Source organism: Ahaetulla prasina, chromosome 3, assembly GCF_028640845.1.
Source record: "Ahaetulla prasina isolate Xishuangbanna chromosome 3, ASM2864084v1, whole genome shotgun sequence".
NCBI lineage: Eukaryota > Metazoa > Chordata > Lepidosauria > Squamata > Colubridae > Ahaetulla > Ahaetulla prasina.
In genome coordinates, this window is record NC_080541.1 from 128,547,002 (window position 1) to 128,568,463 (window position 21,462).

At 37.3% G+C, this 21,462-nt stretch overlaps 2 protein-coding genes across 7 annotated transcripts in view; one reads left to right on the forward strand and one right to left on the reverse strand.

The window, feature by feature from the left end:
- TPR (translocated promoter region, nuclear basket protein) overlaps nucleotides 1-8,361 on the reverse strand; it is a 65,274-nt gene extending 56,913 nt beyond the window's left edge. For all 3 annotated transcript variants that reach the window (XM_058177864.1, XM_058177865.1, XM_058177863.1), the window contains exons 1-7: nucleotides 8,118-8,361; nucleotides 5,556-5,660; nucleotides 4,994-5,067; nucleotides 3,570-3,666; nucleotides 2,133-2,236; nucleotides 1,134-1,298; nucleotides 827-919 (exon numbers count right to left, since the gene is read on the reverse strand). In XM_058177864.1, the coding sequence (XP_058033847.1) occupies nucleotides 827-919; nucleotides 1,134-1,298; nucleotides 2,133-2,236; nucleotides 3,570-3,666; nucleotides 4,994-5,067; nucleotides 5,556-5,660; nucleotides 8,118-8,268 (789 nt within the window). In that variant the 5' untranslated portion in view covers nucleotides 8,269-8,361. The remainder of the gene's footprint in view (nucleotides 1-826; nucleotides 920-1,133; nucleotides 1,299-2,132; nucleotides 2,237-3,569; nucleotides 3,667-4,993; nucleotides 5,068-5,555; nucleotides 5,661-8,117) is intronic.
- Nucleotides 8,362-9,384: 1,023 nt separating this feature from the next.
- Nucleotides 9,385-21,462, forward strand: part of ODR4 (odr-4 GPCR localization factor homolog) — a 39,347-nt gene continuing 27,269 nt past the window's right edge. For 2 of the 4 annotated variants that reach the window (XR_009154532.1, XM_058177868.1), the window contains exons 1-8: nucleotides 9,421-9,564; nucleotides 9,683-9,857; nucleotides 11,068-11,202; nucleotides 13,886-13,981; nucleotides 15,596-15,702; nucleotides 18,305-18,332; nucleotides 18,919-19,059; nucleotides 20,800-20,895. Coding sequence is in view for 3 of the 4 variants with exons in the window: in XM_058177868.1 (XP_058033851.1) it covers nucleotides 9,759-9,857; nucleotides 11,068-11,202; nucleotides 13,886-13,981; nucleotides 15,596-15,702; nucleotides 18,305-18,332; nucleotides 18,919-19,059; nucleotides 20,800-20,895 (702 nt within the window). In the remaining variant the exon portion in view is untranslated. Of the gene's footprint in view, nucleotides 9,565-9,682; nucleotides 9,858-11,067; nucleotides 11,203-13,885; nucleotides 13,982-15,595; nucleotides 15,703-18,304; nucleotides 18,333-18,918; nucleotides 19,060-20,799; nucleotides 20,896-21,462 lie in introns of all 4 variants that reach the window. The other 2 variants (XM_058177869.1, XM_058177871.1) reach the window with 2 other exon arrangements.

Genomic DNA, 21,462 nt, shown 5'->3' on the forward strand with positions numbered 1-21,462 from the left:
ATACATATTTAGTTAATCTCTAAAGTTTGAAACAATTAAAGATAAAACAACCAAAACATTCTTATACTCCTAAAATAATTCAATACTTTAAAAATCCTGAATGATTTAAAATGGAATAAAGGATAAAGTCCTTAACACTAGTAACATAAGTTAGTTTTCAAATGCTGTAAATTCCCACCAATTGTTGCTTCCATGTATTCTGAAATGCCATAATACTATGATCTAAATATGCCATACATTTCACTGCATTATTCAAAATATAGATAGTCCTCACCTGGATTGGCAACTCCATCACTAAGCAATAATAGTAATAAAGGGAAATGTCACATGGCTGCACCAACTTATGTTAGTTCAAATTGTAGTTGTTAAGTGAATCATCACATGATTACACCTTACAACTTCCCGCTGGCTTCCCCATTGACTTTGCTTGTGGGAAGCTAGTTGTGAAGGTTGCAAATGGCAATCAAGAGTCCAGGGGATGCAGTAAATGTATGCCAGCTATCAAATACCCGAAATGCGATCATGTGACTTGAGGACCTGTGATGGGTGCAACATCAAGCACTGGTTTTAAATCTCCTTTTTCAGCACTGACATAATTTCAAAGTTACTGAACAAGTGGTCAGTAAGCAAGGACTGCCTGTATATGTATAATACAAGAAACTACTAAAACATTTTACCTCCGAGACTATATACATCCTTCCTTGGGGGAAAAAAGTGGTGATCTTTAAAAGATCCTTTATACAAAAATTATGAATGGAAGCAAAACTGTCTCAAAATTTGGATGCAAAAAAAAAAAAAAAAAATCAAGCAAAGCAATTATATGTACCTCTTTTAATTTTTCCAAAAGATCTTCCACATGTTTTTGTAGATTGCCATTAGATTGTTTTAGTCCAGTGACTTGTTCTTCCAGTCTGGAAACCTAGGTGTGTGACACAAGATAAAACATGAATAATTTTTATTCTTAGATGTATGGTTTTTCAAACTTGGAAGGCTAGAACATTACAATGGATTAGAATACTTTATATACAAGAAACATTTCCAACTGTGACTTTGATTACATTTGCTACTATAAAAGCAGGTTAAAAGGAGTCTGCCAAAGTAATATTGATTGATTGAAAATTGATTTCCTCTACCTCCTCTTTCTTGTTCTCCAGGCCATATTTGAGTTCCAAGATTTCAGTTCCTTTTTCTAGAACAAGGACCAAAAGCTCATCTGTTTTTGCCTTCAGTTCAGTATTCAGCCAAGTGTTCTGATTCTGTAATAGTTCCTTTTCTTGTTCCCACCTCTGCTCACGATACTGTAAATATAATTTTAAAATATATGAAATGCATTTATTTCACACTTTTATAAAAAGCTAAAGCAGTTGCTCAAAGATATACTACAATATAGAACAGAAGTTCTATCAAGATATATTTGGGGGCACTTCATATCAATCAAGTCTATATAGTTTCTTAATAGAATTTTGTAGGTACTATACAGACAGCTATCCAACTGAACTCAATAGCACTTGGTTCACCCATGTTATGATGTCTGATGCTTAACTAATTCAGTAAACTATGGTTAAATAATTCTTTAGGCTATTTATGAATGTATCAATGAGGATTAAAGTATTCCTAAGTATGCATATAACTCCAATAAACTATTCAAACACAATCCTGCTGTGACTTACATTTCTTTTTTTAAATGTTGAATTTGCCTATGCTTTTGTTCTCTAAGAACAAGCTACTGAGACTCAGTGGCACACAGAATGCAGGGGGCATTCTGGATACAAAAAGAACAAGCAAAGCAGGAATTTAAGCTTCTGAAAATGTTAATATGTTAAATGAAAATGTTAAAACGCTAATAAAAAAAATCAAATCAAAAGGAAAGAAGCAAGAACACAGGGCCCAAAATTTCAAACTTATAACCTCTGGTCATCACATCACTGCTATTAAGTTTTTAAAAAATGGGGGAAATGTCACAAAATGCTCAATTTCCCAAAACATGATGTGCTTCAATTGTGAGAGAACAGTTACAGGATGCTTAGAGATATCATTAAGAATGAATAATTGAAATAAGATGTTAGAACTGCAATAACCTTCTGTCTACAGCTGAACAAAGGATGTCTCACTAACAACTTCCCAATACGTACTTTTACAGAAAGGGCTGATGTCTGAAGCTCATCCAGTTTTAACTGAAGCTCTACTTTTGCAGTGTTTGTTGCTGTAAGTTTCTCATTCAGACGTTTAACATCCTCTGCAAAAAGAACACAAATAAGATGTATCAAGACGATGTTAAAATGCCCAAAGTGAGCTGACACAACCGATGTTAAAATCAACTTTCCTAAATTGAGCCTGATCCAGTTTATAATCTATTGGTTACTTTTTGTGACATTTATTTTTGACTGTCCTCCTTTCAAGTTTTACATTAGATATATATCCACTGAAATTTAACCACCAAATTATAATCTATTACCCTGGCTTCCAAAGCAGAATCTCTCTTGACCACTTTCCCACATGCTGCTCATCCTCAACAATCAAAAAATCTCTTGAGTGTTTCCTTCAACAGTAAGCAGTTAACTGCATAACAAAGAGAGGAAAGGCATCTCACATCTCTCCAAAATGTTTCACTTTGAAGATTTACTCCCAATGTATTTATTTATAGAATTTGTATGCCACATCAATTGTAAACATGTTACTTCTTTTCTGGCAGAAATAATTGGGCACAATAAAGCATTAATTTGCATAAGCCAGCATTTCGGGGTGGGAAAAAGGGGGGCAGGGAAATGACTCCTTGGATTTATGTAGCATCTATCCTCTCAGGTTATTATCAGAGACATCTTTCTGGGTGGCAATGTACAATAAGAGCATCCTGTAGCAGGTCATGTAAAACTGTTGATAACAAGTACAGCCATGAAAAAAGACGGTTGATTCTCTCATTCTTTGCCATTCTTGTGGCTAGATTTAACACCATCCCTGCACAGAAGAGGTTTTGTCCATTTGTGGAAAAAACAAGTAGTTTCTGGTCAGCTTCTGTATTCCCTCTTTTATTTATACTGGTACGGCAGTTTGGTTTAATAACATCTCTACTAATTCATTTTCATGCCAGCTCAAAAGAGGAATGAAATCTCCTATTCAGTGTTGACAAGCCGATATTTCTAGGGAAGGTATCGTATTTAATGCAATTAGTTTTGATACTAAATGCTTAACTAAATAGCAAGTACATGAACTTCAATACTTTTCTTTATGCAGCTATGCAAAATTCTTGGTATTTATAACGTCTTTTATTGTTTTATAGTACATTTGTTTGCATTTTTGTCTGTAATTTTTATTATTGTGCAAATAATTATTTTGACATCATCTTTCATGGTGGTAGTTTGAATAATATTCCATATTACTTCACCTGACATTTTTTTCAGCAAACATCAAGTTCACTCTGGATTGGTCTCTAATATTTAGCTCAAAAAAGAGTTACAACTTCTTAAAATGTTACCAACTTTAAGAATTTCCACTATCAGTTTAATCTCTGTGTTCTTTGTTCTTTTTAAGTCAATGAAAGATTGAGACAGTTTTATAACACAGCCTTTTACCATTTAAATGTTCCAGTTCTTGAGCTCTTCTTTCACTCGTTCGGACTAAGTCTCTCTTCTCTGCTTCCAATTCTTCTTTTGCTCTGGTGAGCTGATTCTAGAAACAAAAAGGAAACAAGAATAGATTCATTCTCTATTGCTTCTGAGGGTAAAATCAGAACCCAAAAGACAAAACAATCAGAAATTAGGTTTAGATTTGAGATCTAGAAACCATTCTTGACTGAATAAGCTATCAGCTAGTGATACAAACTACGACATAAAATGGCAAGTTCATCATTGCTGAAGGTCTTTAAGCAGAAGCTGAATAATCATTTGCCCAACACTTCTAGTAATTTCTGCACTGAGCAGGCTGGATTCAAGGTCCTGTCCAGTTCTAGAGAGGCATAAGAGATGCCAATACTGCACTAGTTTCTACAAAAAAAACTTCATTATTATTGTTGTTCTCCAGTATTGATAATTAAATGATAATTTAAGTAGAGAATCTGAGAATGGTCACAAGAAATGCATAATATAGTTGTTTCTTAGTCCAACTAAAAATGCTGAAGGCTATTTCTCTAAACTATTCTCTCAAACCCAATAATTTGAACAACTATCAGCAGCTATAGGAATTGTCCCAGATCTAAGATCACATATAACATCACACTGAGATCCAGCCAGCAGTAAGATCCTGCAAATACAGTGCCTCCATTATATAATAATAATTATGTAATAATAATATGAGAGAATATCAGGCTCCATTTCTACTATAAGTGACTGTAGTAAAATAACAGAATAAAGGTGATAGTCTTATGAATTGAAGTCAATGATTACAGTGCAAGCCTCATATTGTACCTATTTTTTGCTGGCTGCATGGGCTAAAAAAGTCAGAAAATTTGATTACATGAGAAATAATGTAGCCCCAAACTGATTTCATCAGAGTAAAACTTTTGGAAAATGTGGCAAAACATTGCATTTATTTATTTTAAATGAGTATATTACCCATTTAGCAATTGTATAGAAGTGCCAATATTAAAAAAAATAAAAGTGACCAAAAGAAAAAAGAAAGAAAAAGAAAAAATAGTATGGATGTAGAACACAAAAAATGGATGTTGTCTTGAATTTCTTCTGGTCTTTACAAATTTTCAGAGGATAGGGCCAGTCTAATTTAATAGTTAATGCACTAAATTAGAAACCAGGAGACTGTAAGTTCTAGTCCCACCTTAGGCATGAAAATCAGATCGGTGACTTTGGGCCAATCACTCTCTCTCAGCCCAACTCACCTCACAGGGTGGTTGTTGTGGGGAAAATAAGAGAAGGGAAGAGTATTAAGTATGCACACTGCTTTGAGTTATTAAAAAAAAAAAGACAGGATAAAAAATACAAAATGGGCACAAATTACAATTCTGAATGCTTCTTGTCACATGTGTAACTGAAAACATCCATACCTGTATGGTCACATTGTGATCTTGAGCAGCTTCCAGTTCTTTGTTTTTCTCAGTTAACTTCTTCAATCGCTCATCTGTAGTGTTCAAAAGGAAGGCCATTCTCATTTTTGTATTATAATAAACCATTTAATAGCAACAGCATGACCAAACAATATCCTTTCCTATCCCAAGGAATACTCAGACCGAAGATTCATTTCAAATATTTCTCAATCACAGATAAACTATATAATTCTAAAAAAAACTTATTTCCATTATAAAATCCTCACTGCTGGTTTGGGTAATTTTAAGCTTATGCACCAGCTGGAAGCCACATTCTTCTTATCTATGAGTCTTCACATACCCCTCTTGAGGGGCATTTATTGTGAAATGTAGCTTTTTAATACTTAGATTTACAGTCTTCACTCCTAATATCTTGAACAGTAAGTGGTATAAAATGATTAGAATCATAAAGAGCACATTGTTCATTTTCTAAAACAAAACTTTTCAATATTTCTCTTAAATTTCATAGACATATAACTACAGTAATATTATTTTGTGACCCACTTAACAAAGTTATACTTACTAAGCTTGGTGAGCTCTTCTCGGAGATTCTGACATTCCTGTGTTTCATTAACAAGCCTCTCCTGACTCTGAGCTAGTCGTTTTTCTACTTCAAAGTATTGTTGCTCTGCAAAACACCCATTAATACACTTCAGTATTATCCCTTGCAGGAAAATAAATAAAAATGTAACTTTTGCCTTTGATTTAGTGGTTAAGACATCAAGCTAAAAACTGGGAGACTATGAGTTCTAGTCCTGCCTTAGGCATAAAAACCAGCTGGGTGACTTTTGGCTTAGGAAGAGGAAAAAGTATTAGATTACTTGCCACCTTATTTATAAAAATAATAAAGGTGGGATAAAAATAAATGTTACATGCACCATTTTCTCTCTTGCTACAATGTCTCCATATCCAGTTAGGATATCTAAACTGTTTCTCCAAATTCGCCCCTATTTCTTCCTCACAGTTCAGGTTGGCTGAACACAATCCTTCTCTAGGTTTGAGAGAATTCAACTGTATTCACATCAGCTCTGACATTACGATCAAGGAATTTTACACATCTATTTAAGTGCAGTATATGTAGGATTATTTCCTAAAATGATTTCAGTGAAATTGTTAAGATAATTTCCAGCCAGCAACCTTTGGTATTAGTCTCATATTTATATAAGCAATACAGTGGATATTGTGTAATACCCAGCCACAGACAAAACATATGACTTGTTTGGAATTTAGAGTTAAGTGCGCAAGACATAGTTATAAAAAATTCTGATATGGAGGAAAACATGATTACAGTCAACACATCTATACAGATAGTCCTAATGTTACGACTACAACTGAAGCCAAAATTTATGTTGCTAAGTGAGACATTTATTAAATGAATTTTGCCCTATTTTATGACCTTTCTCGCCACAGTTGTTATTGCAATTGTTAAGTTAGTAACACAGAATTACTGTAGTAAAGTGACTTTGGCTTCCCTATTGACTTTGCTTGTAAGGTCGCAAAAGGAGTTTATATGACCCTGGGACACTGCAGCCATCATAAATATAAACCGATTGCCAAACGTCTAAATTTTGATTACGACCGTAAGGTCATGCTGCAATGGTCATTAAGTGTGAAAAACAGTCATGTCACTTTTTTCAGTGCCAATATAACTTTGAATGGTCACTAAATTGACTTAAGTTGACTTTGTATATAAATATACAAATAGGATGAAGACTATTGCTAACATAGTGTAAGCCGCCCTGAGTCTTCAGAGAAGGGCGGGATATAAATGCAAATAAAAAAAAATGAACTGTTGTAAGTTGAAGACTACCTATATAATTACATTTTGAGAATGTAAAGCTTTTGACGATGGATATTGAATTAAAACTGATGGCTAATAATGGTTATTTGTACTTTTTGGATGTAGGTATTTTTTAGTTAAATGAAAGTTATTGATACATTCAAAAATCTAATACAGTACACTCATCAACAATAAGGTAGAGAAGCCTGTATTTCAGTAACTTCTGGAGTCCTGCAAATTCTCCCTGCTCTAAACAGGAGATAACCATCTGCAATATTGCTAGGAATGTGTAAATATTCTTTAGGACTTAATCTTTTTAGAAGTAGAACTTACATAAAGGAACCATATCCAATGAATCTAATCTTCTGTATGGATTACTCTGGATACAATCTAGTGCCTGGCTTTTAACAAATCAATGTTATTTAAAAAAATATCACAGGTGAAATGTTTTTATTTAGTTATTTGGAGGATTTATATGGCCGCCCACTCATTTTCAGTGACTCTAGTCTAGATGGCATACAAAAAATGAAAATGCAATATACAAAGAGTATAATGATTTCTAAGTAGGTATCACACATTTTTTTTGCCAGTTCAAGAACTCCATACGCAACGAACCAAATACTGTATTTATTATAGATTGGGTTTCTCTTTTTCTTTTGAAGATTGCCCCCAAGCACTTTCAATCACCTTATCATCAATGCTTTTTTTTAAAAAAAAAAAAGGGAGGGGAGGAAGACAGGAAAGAAAATTGCAATTACAGTAACCAGCAGTTAACTCTTTAAGGCAAATTGTTTCATAGGATGGAACATATAGGTTGTTTCTCACATGCTCTGAAAATTGAAATAGATGTCTAAATGTATTAAGTAGGTGGAACAATGTCCCATCTACTCAAAAACAAACCTTAGTAAATAAATTTCATGAGTCTTAATATGACTCAGTGTGCATGTAACTGCAGTCACACTGGCTGAAATCTGGTGTAATACGATCCCTCAAAGTGGCAACATCCTAACTCACTATCTACTGTTAAAAACTGAAGGTTGGCTCAAGTAGCCCTTGGCCCCATGCGGTACTATCTTACATATAAATGTATCTTGACTACAACATCCATCACTGCAGCTAACACAGCTCATGGTGAAGGGAAATTCAATGCAAATTGGTCTTCGTTCCTTTGTGGAAATGCCCAGCACACTGGAATAAAGAATTACCTAGGCTGAATCCTCCCGATTTTCCCCCTCTGCCCCCTTAAAATTTCAGACGCTCACGCAGGAAAAAGATGGGACCACCGCCCCCACCCCCGCAACTCACCGCTGTCCACCTTGTAGCGCTCGTGCCTGGTACGGAGCCCGTCGATCTCGCTCTGCTGATCGGCCAGGAATCGCTCCAACTTGCCCTGCACGGCTTTGGGCAGCTTGGTCAATTCGGCGCGCTCCAAAACCTGCTGCAGAACCGCCGCCATTTTGGACGGCCCACAGAAAAACACCTCCTTCCATGCAACACCGCCCCCCAACCCCCAGCGGGGTGTTGTTTTTTTAACTCTTCGCCCCGGAAAGGGCAGAGCGGGAAGATGGGAAAGCACGTTACGCGGCCGAAGGGCGCACGCGCGTCGTGTGGCCGGCGCACGCGCAAAGCACAGCAGTACCTAGCGCTAAACTACTGCACTATAATTAATTAATATATAATTATAACATTAATTATAATATATTATTAATTATATATAAGATTATATATAAAATTATTAATCCTATAATTAACGACGAGATCAGCTGTTGTGAGCTGCGAGCGTAGTATGTGGCTGCTTCGGTTCAGGGACAGTGGAGCAGCTTACCCCAAATTCATGAATTTGGAAATGTGACGGGGGTTCTCCCCCTTTTTTTTTTTTTTTTTTGGCATCGCGGGGATGTTGAAACACAACGGTGGATGTGTGAAAGATTTCGTCTCCCTGATATGAATAGCCTCCACTTCCAGCTGGCTGGAGGGGATTCTGAGTTTTGAAGCCCATGCGTGTCGCAGTTGACAAGCTATTCAAACAGTTTGAATAAGGGGCGTGCATAAGAGCGCAAACGTGCCTACCGTTCCTCTCCTATTGTTTCTTTTCCTACATGCTTATACTTCCTTGTTTCTCCTCATATATATGTTTATATATTATATAATCTTTTTGTGTGATGCTTGTGTATATTGTTATGACAAAATTAAAATAAAAAAATAAAATAAAAAGTTAACTTCCTACAGTTTTATCCACCTAATGATGGAAATGACTCGTCTGCCGCCGGAAACACATCCGGCGTTTTTGCCGTCCTGCCTTTGCCATCTTGGATGTGGCGGAATTTATTTGGGAAGAGGCGATTTCGTTAGTTTATATAAAAGTTAAAAGGACACACGAGAAGCAGGCAGCTGCTATTTCAGAGCTTTATGATATAAGAGACAAAAAAGAAAGAAAAATAATTAGTACTGCATAAGAAAATCCGAAAAGGCTTGAAATATGAAAGGTTTGGGGGGGGTGGTTTTGCCATGAATGAAGCGCGTGATTACGTCATCTGAATGCGTCTCGTTGGAGGAAGGCGAGTACTGGCGCGGAGAGATGACGGGCGGGGACACATCAGCGCTTGTGTAAAGAAGTCGGGGGATGCTTTGGATGGGTCCTTATGGAAAGACAACATGGGGAAACATGAAATAAACCGAAAAAGGTGAATTTGAATTGCAGCTGCTATATAGGAAATTGCATTGAGAAGGCTGCAAGGGTGGAGATGAAAAAGTTAAGTTTTTAAAAAATAATCCATGTGGTGCAATGATACTAACCTCTGCGTGGCATTTCCCCTTCGTTGACTTTTTAAGAGTAGAAATTAAGGTCTGTTTGTCCCCTTAATTTCTAGAGTTATTGAGAATCTTCTTCATCTCCTCGTCGTTTATTACACATTTTATGATTTGGGCAATTGAGTCTTTGTAATAATGGGAAGAAGCTACTTCGTGGAGGAAGCTGTTGGACGATATTTATCAGACCTGATTGCTAAACCAAAAAGACTTATAACTGGTCTTTTAGTAGGGCAGGTAAGTCTGCTGTACATTTTCACCTATGCTTCGTCTGTTGCAGTTTGAAGACTCTTTTCTGAGAAGAAAACACTATGCAACTTCAGTTTATGTCATCAATTACCAATGTACATCTTTATTCATTGCTATTGATGTATTTCACTAATTATGCAATTCTGTATATATTTAAATATAACTACAACATTGTATCTGTACATTAATTATTGTCATTTAAAAGTGTCATCTAAACTGAGGTTTCCTTAATGTATAAACAGGAAATAAATAATAAAATAGAATACAATTCTTTATTGACCAAGTGTGATTGACACAAGGAATTTGTCTTTGGTGCATATGCTCTCAGTGTACATAAAAGATTTTTTTTTTAATTTTTTTTTTAATTTTTTTAAATTTTTTTTGCATTTATATCCCGCCCTTCTCCGAAGACTCAGGGCGGCTTACATTATGTCAAGCAATAGTCTTCATCCATTTGTATATTATATACAAAGTCAACTTATTGCCCCCAACAATCTGGGTCCTCATTTTACCTACCTTATAAAGGATGGAAGGCTGAGTCATTAAGAATCATAAGATACAACATTTAGTGATAGTCATAGTTTACTAATAAGCAATCAAATCATACTAGGAAACAAACAGAACAATATAAATTGTAAAAATACAAGCAACATGGTTATAGTCATAAGTGGGAGGAGATGGTTAATAGGAAGGATGAGAAGAAATATAGTAATACAGTCTTAGTAAATAGTTTGACAATGTTGTGGGAATTAGTTGTTTAGCAGAGTGATGGCATTCGGGAAAGCTGCGTACAGTACCAGTAGTTAAAATGTCATTTGATATTCTTTTCACAATCTGTTCCATTAATGTATTTTTAGGATAGAGTTTTCTTGGATTAATAATGATTGGTTGTTATGTTGAATGCTTCAAATAGTAGCAGGGTGTTAAAATATATTTTGTGTATCTTAGAAGCCCTGGGCTTAAAAGGAAAAATTTTTGGTGGCTATTTACACTTGCTTTACGTTTGATATTCCTGTATTTCTCATTTGGAATCAAGTTTCTGATGATGTGTAATGCAGAGATATTCTATAAATGAATTCTTAGAAATACATATAAGCTACATAAGATCCAGTTCATGCCATTGTGTAAAATGCCCTTAAATCGTCTGTATGGACTGTTTTTTTGTCCTTTATGCAACTTTATCTTTTCTATTTTTCAGTGTTCTCAGCAAAGAGATTATGTTTTGCTGGCTATTCGAACTCCTATAAAAGAGGAGGAAAGTAACAGCAGTACAAACCACCATACAGACTTGTCTAATATTGATGAAGAATGGACAGCAGCACATGCCAGACAAGTAATAAAAATAGTCTTACTTTGCCATAGAAAAGGAATTTTCTTGTAAGCCTGTCTCAGCTTCATAATGATTGTTTTTTTACGTTAACGCTGCCTTCTACTGTTTTTAGACGCTAATTTAAACACTGAACATTCACAATGTTAAAATTATGCCTGTATATGCTTTGCCATATTGAATATAGCCTTGGTGCTTGCCAGGACATTCTCAGTGGGTGAGATGTCCTGTTATATACACATAAAGCTGATACCTCTAAACCAGGCCTGTCAAAATGGTGGCCCACAGACCGGCTATGTCACACACAGGCCATGCCCATCCCAGTTCTGCAAAGGCAAAAACCGTCATGATATGTCACATGACGTGATCGAGTTTGACACCCGTGCTCTAGACCTTCTGTGTAGGGAAGGTAGAAAGGATTTCAAATTGTGATGAGTTTTTGGGATGAATGGACAGGATCTAGTTTTCTGGTATTCTGATGTTTTGCTGTCAACCATGCCTGTCATCTTAAGAGCATGAGATGCTTTTCAGTGAAAAAGGGACTAACCAGGTTCTTATATTTAAATATGGCAAGTTGATCTCTGATTGGTTAGTCTGAGTTCAATGGTCTTGTGTTCTGCTCTCAGACCATTGCATTTCTTTTTTCTTTCTTAAGGAGTTAGGATAGTTCTCTCCAACACTGAATATCTGCATATTTAAAATTAAAATGGGTATTATCATTTTGTTCTAATCATTTTGTTCTAATCAACCGCACTCAACATGTAGTCCTCAATGGAACTACATCCACATGGAGGGAAGTATGCAGTGGAGTACCCCAAGGCTCTGTTTTAGACCCAGTACTCTTCAACATCTTCATCAATGACTTGGACGAGGGGATAGATGGGGAACTCATCAAATTTGCAGATGACACCAAGCTGGCAGGAATAGCCAACACTCCAGGCTCAAGATACAGAAAGATCTTAACAGACTTGAACATTGGGCACTATCTAAGAAAATGAAATTCAACAGTGAAAAAAGTAAGGTTCTACATTTAGGCCAAAAAAACAAAATGCACAGGTACCAGATATGTGGTACCTTGCTCAATAGTAGTAACTGTGAGAGGGATCTTGGAGTCCTAGTGGACAACCATTTAGATATGAGCCAGCAGTGTGCAGCAGCTGCCAAAAAAGCCAACACAATTCTGGGCTGCATAAACAGAGGGATAGACTCAAGATCACGTGAAGTGTTAATACCACTTTATAATGCCTTGGTAAGGCCACACTTGGAATATTGCATTCAGTTTTGGTCGCCACGATGTAAAAAGGATGTTGAGACTCTAGAAAGAGTGCAGAGAAGAGCAACAAAGATGATTAGGGGACTGGAGGCTAAAACATATGAAGAACGGTTGCAGGAACTCGGTATGCCTAGTTTAATGAAAAGAAGGACTAGGGGAAACATGATAGCAGTGTTCCAATATCTCAGGGGTTGCCACAAAGAAGAGGGAGTCAAACTATTTTCCAAAGCACCTGAGGGTAGAACAAGAAGCAATGGGTGGAAACTAATCAAGGAGAGAAGCAACCTAGAATTAAGGAGAAATTTCCTGACAGTTAGAAAAATTAATAAGTGGAACGACTTGCCTTCAGAAGTTGTGAATGCTCCAACACTGGAAATTTTTAAGAAAATGTTGGATAGCCATTTGTCTGAAATGGTGTAGGGTTTCCTGCCTGAGCAGGGGGTTGGACTAGAAGACCTCCAAGGTCCCTTCCAACTCTGATATTATTATTATTATTAAGTATGGTTTTCTTTATCTCCCATGAAGCAATGTGAAAGGCTAAAGGACTGAAATATATGGTCACATGCTTCTATGTTGGGTTCACAAAATCATACTATTGGAATTATTTCCATTTTGGGGGATTTTTTTTTTTTTTACTTTCTACTCACCAGAGATTGTGAGAACCATATTTCTTCTCATATTGGGTTTAGGGAGAAGATGTTGCATAAAGTACATCCTAGAACAGGGGTCCCCAACCACCGGTTTGTGGCCCGGTGCTGGCCAGTGGCCTGTTGTGAACCAGACCACCCAAGCAGTGGGCGAGTCCACAAAGTTGCATTTGCACAAGTGGTGCATGCACAAAACCATGCCCTCCCCCCCTCCCCTGCTGCTACCACCAGTCCATGGAACCAAAAAGGTTGGGAACCACTGCCCTAGAAGGCAGGTGCTGGCAGTGGAACTACCAAAGTTGCTACTCCAAAACAGGAGGTGGAACCAGGACATAAAGATGCATTGGGCTGCCGTGAGACATAGTAATAACTGAGCCAATAATTTAGTAGTAAATTACTACTTAAACAGCTATTATGACTAGCAAAAGCCACTGAGAGATCAAGGGGCACAAGTTGGATGCATAACACCATCTTGACTTTGCCACAAGCCATAAACAAGTGTGACCAAGGCTGCCTCAGTATTAAAACCCATCCTAAAATCTGACTGAAACACATCTAGATAATCTATTTCCTCCAGAGTTCTCATCAGGTGCAGATTGACCGCTTTCTCAACAAGTTAAAGATTGGTCTACAGTGAAAAACCTTTTGGGTCTAAGGATAGCCACTTGAGGAATGGGTGTACCACTGCCTTTTTCAAAGCAGGAGTATTAGGCCAGTAGTAGTAGTAGTAGTAGTAGTGGTAGTAATTCATTGTATTTGATTCTCTTAGGTATCAAGAATGCTTCCTGGAGGACTGCTAGTTGTTGGTGTTTTTATCATTTCAGTTCCTGAGCTGGCAAAAGAAATTCAAAATATCCTGAGGAAGGTAGATAATAAAAGTAATGTTTTATTTTATTTTTATTCTTATTTTACTTACAAACATTTGTTTTATTTTTTTACAGTTACTGTAGATAGTTAACATTTGTTTTCTACTATGTTAAGTTGCCAAAATGAAATTGATTGCTATGGGGTACAATAGAGAGAGAGAGGGAGACAGACAGACAGACAGACAGACAGACACACACACACACACACACACACACACTTACCGTAGATACTGTAGATACATACATAGATACTTGTTTTTGTAGGTTTTCACGGGTATAGGTATGTAGGTCTTGGCATATTCGGGTCTTTTCCCGTGTAAGGTTGAGAGTATCTTGGCGACGTTTCGATGAGGTCTCACTCATCATCTTCAGGCTGGTGCTTTCGGCTTCGTGCTTGTGTCAGCAAAGCCTTTGCTCACACAAGCATGAAGCCGAAAGCACCAGCCTGAAGATGATGAGTGAGACCTCATCGAAACGTCGCTAAGATACTCTCAACCTTACACGGGAAAAGACCCGAATATGCCAAGACATACATAGATACATATATATGTAGGTGAAATGCTCCCATAAAAGGAGAAGCAAAGTATTTGGAGATAACAAAGTACAATATACTCTAATAGATACTTACAGTGAGTCACTGAGTTCCTTGCCAGCCAATTTCAGGTAAAGAGCCCGGACCAAGCTTCACTTTATATTATGTACAGCATTGTGAATAACATTTGAAACAAATAGACAACACAAAGATAAAAGCACCCTTTCCTTTAGAATGCTTGGATAAACTATTAGATTGATCTTACTGTTACTTTTCACACTTGTTTATTTTTATTTATTTTTTATTTATTTATCAAATTTTTATACCGCCCTTCTCCCGAAGGACTCAGGGCGGTGTACAGCCTAAATAAAACACAATATATATACAATTAAAATCCCAATTAAAATAAAGCATATTACAAAAAGGCCAATGTATAAAAATTTAAATTTAAAATTTTAAAAATTTAAAACCCCACCACAATAAAACCCAATTTAAAATGTTAAAAAACCATTATGCCAGTCCAGCTTGAATAAATAAGTATGTTTTTAGCTCACGGCGAAAGGTCCGAAGATCAGGCACTTGGCATAGGCCAGGGGGAAGTTCATTCCAGAGCGTCGCTGCTCCAACAGAGAAGGCCCTACTCCTGGGGGCCGCCAGCCGACATTGTTTGGCGGACGGCACCCTGAGAAGACCTTCTCTGTGAGAGCGTACCGGTCGGTGGGAGGCATAAGGTAACAGCAGGCGGTCCCGTATCCTTCCTGATATTGTGGTATCCTTCCTGATATTATCAACATGTACCATAAATATCAGTGTTCTCTTTGCAATCCGTTAAGTTCTGATGCTCAAGGACAAGCGTCTGGGTTATGTTAACTGTCTTCATAATTGTTTATGTTAGCTAAAAGGAAGCATAAACTGACCTGAACTGTCTCCAGCACTGGGTATTGCTACTAATCAATACGAAGAGCTATACCTAACAAAGGCTTGAATAACTATATGTTTAGTATTACTCTGTACCACCATATTGGATAGATAAGATACCTAAGAATCAGACTTGACTGTTTTTGTTCTGCTTTTCTCCAAGCTTCTTTTTGCAGTAGAAAAGTCTGTAGCTAGAAAGAGATTGTGGAACATTGCAGAAGAAGATGTCTCAGATAGAGTGGCGCTTCATCTTTGTTCAACTACAATGAAGTATCCTTTTTGCATCCATTTTCATATCATAAGATCTACCCTCCTTATAAATTACAGCTGATAATTCGGGCTTTACCTCTACCTTTGCACAGTTATACCAATCACAATTCAAATCATTTAAAAAAAATTAGATAAAGGTTAATTTGTTTTGTAACTAGCTCTGCCCTATGATCTCAGTTAGTAAAACCAAAAAACAAAATTCAATAGCCTGCTATTTTTACAATGTAAGTTAATTGATATATCGATGTGCTATATTCAAATCTAGAAGGATGCGGTGGCTCAGTGGGTAAGACACTGAGTTTGTTGATCGAAAGGTCGGCAGTTCAGCGGTTCGAATCTAGTGCCGCGTAATGGGGTGAGCTCCCGTTACTTCTCCCAGCTTCTGCCAACCTAGCAGTTCGAAAGCATGTAAAAAATGCAAGTAGAAAAATAGGGAGCATCTTTGGTGGGAAGGTAACTGTGTTCTGTGCGCCTTTGGTATTTAGTCATGCCGGCCACATGACCACGGAAATGTCTTCGGACAGTACTGGCTCTTTGGCTTTGAAACGGAGATGAGCACCGCCCCCTAGAATCGGGAACGACTAGCACATGTGCGAGGGGAACCTTTACTTTTACCTTTACATTCAAATCTATGGGAATGGTTTTCTATTCAAAGACGGGTTCTATCCTTTCTTGTTGTGCTGCTCAGAGGATTAGAAAAGTTTTCAGAATAAATCTGGGCTGAAGATGTAACAGAATTAGGGAAGTGGAATATGTGGGGTTGGAGGCGTCAGAGGCCATTATATTAGTAAGTAGATACCACTGTATGTAACAGTATAGATTGATTTAATGGATGTTCAACATATGGTGTATAATATAGACTAAGATGGAGGAAATGAGTGTTTCAATAGTACACTGAGTTGTTTTGCTTTTTTTCCCCATTTATTAATAACTGTTCCATAGAGATTTACTGAATTAAAGAAGCGGAGCATTGTATTTACACATATCAGAATTCCATTCTGATCCCATCTTTATTCATTATTATTTTAATGGTACAATTTATGTGCCGTTCCATTTCTGGAGCTTCTGAGCAATTTACAGTATGAATATAATAAGATTTTTTTTTTTAAAAAATGGCTAATAAAACTGCAACCAGTCTGATGTGCCATCATTCATTTGTGTCTCCAAACGCCTTTCTCAGGAGCCATATTTTTTCATTCTTTTTCTTGAAACTATTTGGATAATTGTACCAAGACAACTACATAACCATAGTTAGTTAATCTTACACTAAAATATTAAATATATGGTGATTCTTCTACTGTTGCAACACATTGCCATAACTAAGAACATGATCATGTCATAAAAGATGGGAATCCAGATTCTAAATCAGTAGGTTTTTTTTTTAATTCGCATTTATATCCCGCCCTTCTCTGAAGACTCAGGGCGGCTTACACTATGTCAAGCAATAGTCTTCATCCTATTTGTATATTTATATACAAAGTCAACTTATTGCCCCCAACAATCTGGGTCCTCATTTTACCTACCTTATAAAGGATGGAAGGCTGAGTCAACCTTGGGCCTGGTGGGACTAGAACCTGCAGTAATTGCAGGCAGCTGTGTTAATAACAGACTGCATTAGTCTGTTGAGCCACAAGAGGCCCAGAGTAGTGAGCAACCATTGCCTTTTATGTTATTTCTAACTCCCAGCTGTCTTAGCCAGATTGGCCAATGGTACTGATAATGTGATTCAGTTACATCTGAATCATCATATGTTTTCTATTACTATTCTAGGGTGTGATTTGACTTAATAGATAAAGAGTAAGAGATTTACTCTCTAGCAATAAATATTTATGTTTTCATTCTCTACCATTCATGTCAAGAAGGCTTTCAACGGTAAAGGTTCCCCTCACACATATGTGCTAGTCATTCCCGACTCTAGGGGGTGGTGCTAATCTCCATTTCAAAGCCAAAGAGCCAGCGCTGTCTGAAAACATTTCCGTGGTTATGTGGCCGGCATGACTAAACGTCAAAGGCATACAGAACACTGTTACTTTCCCACCAAAGGTGGTCCCTATTATTCTACTTGCATTTTTTACATGCTTTTGAACTGCTAGGTTGGCAGAAGCTGGGACAAGTAATGGGAGCTCACCCCGTTACGCGGCACTAGGGATTCAAACTGCTGAACTGCCGACCTTTTGATCGACAAGCTCAGCGTCTTAGCCTCTGAGCCACCGCGTCCCATTTTCAAGGTAGCAAGGCCTATTAGAGACAGAATGGGAGAAGAAGGATTAACTAGTGGCCAAGAAGAGTAACAACAGCTCCTTGGTTTATTTTTTTATAGTTAACTATTGTTCCTGAGGTAGATGTATTAATGGTGCCTATTTAACTATAGAATATATTTTATCACATAAACCAGCAACAGTGCTGGGTATGTACGGCTTTCTGTTTGTTGTTTATGTTAGCTGAAAAGGAAGCAAAAAGTGACCTGAACAGACTGAATTTTAGTTTGGATCTTTAGAGGTGGCTGGGAGAGGTTTCATTATAAGTCTTAAGCACTTCTTATTACTGTAGTATCTCTTAAATCTAATTAGTTACTGTTCCTTAACTGGAAACGAATACTTTGTCGTACCTACGATGTGCAAGATCCAAAGGTGGGTTCTATATTGGGTGAGAACAAATAACTAATTGAATTTGGATTGCCAATCTCAACTAAATTACCTGCTATTAAGTAGTGCCTTAAGTGGAACCACCTAAGTGGTGGTTCAGGCACGAGGCTAGAAATTGGGAGACTGTGAGTTCTAGTCCTGCTTTAGGCATGAAAGCTGACTGGGTGATCTTGGGCCAGGCATTTATACTCTCTCTCAGGCCAACTCTGGTTGTTGTGGAGAAAATTTGGAGGAGGATAGAGCATTAGGTATGTTTTCTGCCTTGAGTTGTTTATGAAAACAATAATGGTGGGATATAAGTGAGTAAATAAAAAGTATAGCTTTGTTCTTAAATTTCAGTAGGGGCTCTGCCAGCTCCTGTTTAAAGTTTGCATGAAAGAAGTATGTTTAGGAACATCAATTACACATACGCAAACTAGAATTCTGTATGTGCCTACTTCGGGATAACTCTTATTGAATTCATAAATAAATGCATAGATTAAGTCATGTAAATTGGATGATTTATCATTTATATTTTGAGATTATTGGATTATTTACTGTAGTAATTGAGTCTCTTTTTTCCCCCCTTTAGAGTACGGCTAAGCCAGCTGACTGGAAATACCAGAACTCTCTTTCCGCTTCTTGGCTATCTTTAGAATGCACAATTAAGGTTAATATACATATTCCTCTCCCTGCCACGTTGGCCAGCCACAACCTGGAAAAAAATACAAGGGTAACTAAAAAAACCCCTCACTTTGTGTTATTAATTATATTATAATGCTTAACTCTTATCGGCTTTGTTGCTTTCTTCACTAGAATATTTTAACCTAAAATATTCTTTTGTTTTCCTTAGTCTGTTGCCTACACATCTTTTTTTGGTATTTTAACAGTTGTCAACGAATTTCTTGCAAGTCCTACATGGCTACTTTTTTCTTCAGCAGGACTTTCTTTAACTTCTTTCTGTTTTTATCTTGCTTTTAGGAGAGATCATCAGTACTATATGTATTCCGAACACTGTCCATTGCTACTCTTGATAATTCAATATCAAAATGAGCAATGGAATGGAAATATAAGGGTTAAATATAACTTTCTGGGTTTAAAAATACTGTACTTCCTTTAGCACTAGTATATAACAGTAAATGTCAATGTTAGAGATCATCAACAGTGGCTATTCATTAACAAATACTTGGATAATAACATGCCGTCCTTTCAACATAATCTAGCATGTCCATACTCAAGGTTTTACTTGAAACACTTAAGTCTTTTGAAGATCATTTGACGGCCGTCTCCAGGAGAGCTTTTTACCAGGTTCGCCAGGTGCGCCAGTTGCGCCCCTTTCTAGACCGGGATGCCCTATGCACGGTCACTCACGCCCTCGTGACGTCTCGCCTGGATTACTGCAATGCTCTCTACATGGGGCTCCCCTTGAAGGGCATCTGGAGACTGCAGTTAGTTCAGAATGCGGCTGCGCGGGTTATAGAGGGAGCCCCTCGTGGCTCCCGTATGACACCTATCCTGCGCAGACTGCACTGGCTACCTGTGGCCTTCCGGGTGCGCTTCAAGGTTTTGGTAACCACCTTTAAAGCGCTCCATGGCATAGGGCCGGGTTACTTACGGGACCGCCTACTGCTACCGAATACCTCTCACCGACCCGTGCGCTCTCACAGAGAGGGACTCCTCAGGGTGCCGTCAGCTAGGCAGTGTCGTCTGGCGACGCCCAGGGGAAGAGCCTTCTCTGTGGGGGCTCCCACCCTCTGGAACGAACTCCCCCAGGACTCCGTCAACTTCCGGACCTCCGAACCTTCCGTCGTGAGCTTAAAACACATTTATTCATCTGCGCAGGACTGGACTAAATTTTAAATTTATAGTGGTTTTAATTGGTTTTAATATTTATACTATTTTTAATAATTTGGCTTTTAGAATAAGTTTTTTAAATGGTTATCTTAATTTGTACATATATGTTTTTTACTTGCCTGTGAACCGCCCTGAGTCCTCTGGGAGATAGGGCGGTATACAAATACGATTAATAAATAAATAAATAAATAAAGTCACGGGTGTTAAAGTCGATCGCATCACATGACATATCGTGACATATCGCAATGTTTTTTGCCTTTGTGGAGCTGGAGGGGCGTGGCCTGCACATGACACATCCGGCCCACAGACCGTCAGTTTGACACCTCTGCACTAAATTAACAGTGGCTTAGAGATCATGTCATATCTTTTATTTAAACTGTTGTAGATGTATCCACATATGACAGCTAAGACCTGTTCTTTAGAAACTAGCATCAAAAATTAGATTGAATCAACTTGTCTGATTCATGATCTAAAATTATTTAAATCACATTTAGAAGAGAACATCTAAGGGTTGCCCTGCAGTTTAAGCTTTTAAAATTATTAAATGTATTTCACTTACACTGGCCAGAAATATAGTAGATCTTTTAGTAAAATTACTCTTTTTGATTCTGTTTTATAGAATGGATTAGGACGTTGGGCTCAACAGATAGAGGAGGCTGTCTTTTTAATAAATGGACAAGCCAGAGAGGAAGATGCTGACTTACTGGAAGGGCAGGTAGGTGGTGAACAATGTAAACTTGAAATTATTGTTCTCTGTGGCTGCTTGCATGATAGGTTTTTCAGTGTTCTATCGAAAACAATTGAAACTTTTGTTAAAGTAAGCTACTAATACAGCGCACACTAAATAAGTACATTGACATTTAGTAACAATAATACATGATCAAATTTGGACAGTGTGTTAAGGTAGATACTTTTTTAGAATTGATTATGAATGAGCATTAGCTAGAATTAATAAATCTCACTAGAGCTCATATATGAATATCTAAACAAGCCCCAAAACTATTATATAGAGTTGCTGTTACATTTGGATAAAAAAAATAATCCATATTATCCAAGTAGAGATTGAGGAAGAGTTTATTTCCTTATTTCAGGACACTTTGAAAAAAATACAGGTAGTCTTTGATTTAAGACTACAGTTGGAACCAGAAAAAGTGAGTCATCACTTGAGTGCACCCAATATTATAACCATTTTTGCCATCATTGTTAAGCAAGATGTCATGTGATCTGCAGTCTTTCTCATTGTCTTTCCTTGTTGAAAGCTGCCTGGGAAGGATGCAAATGA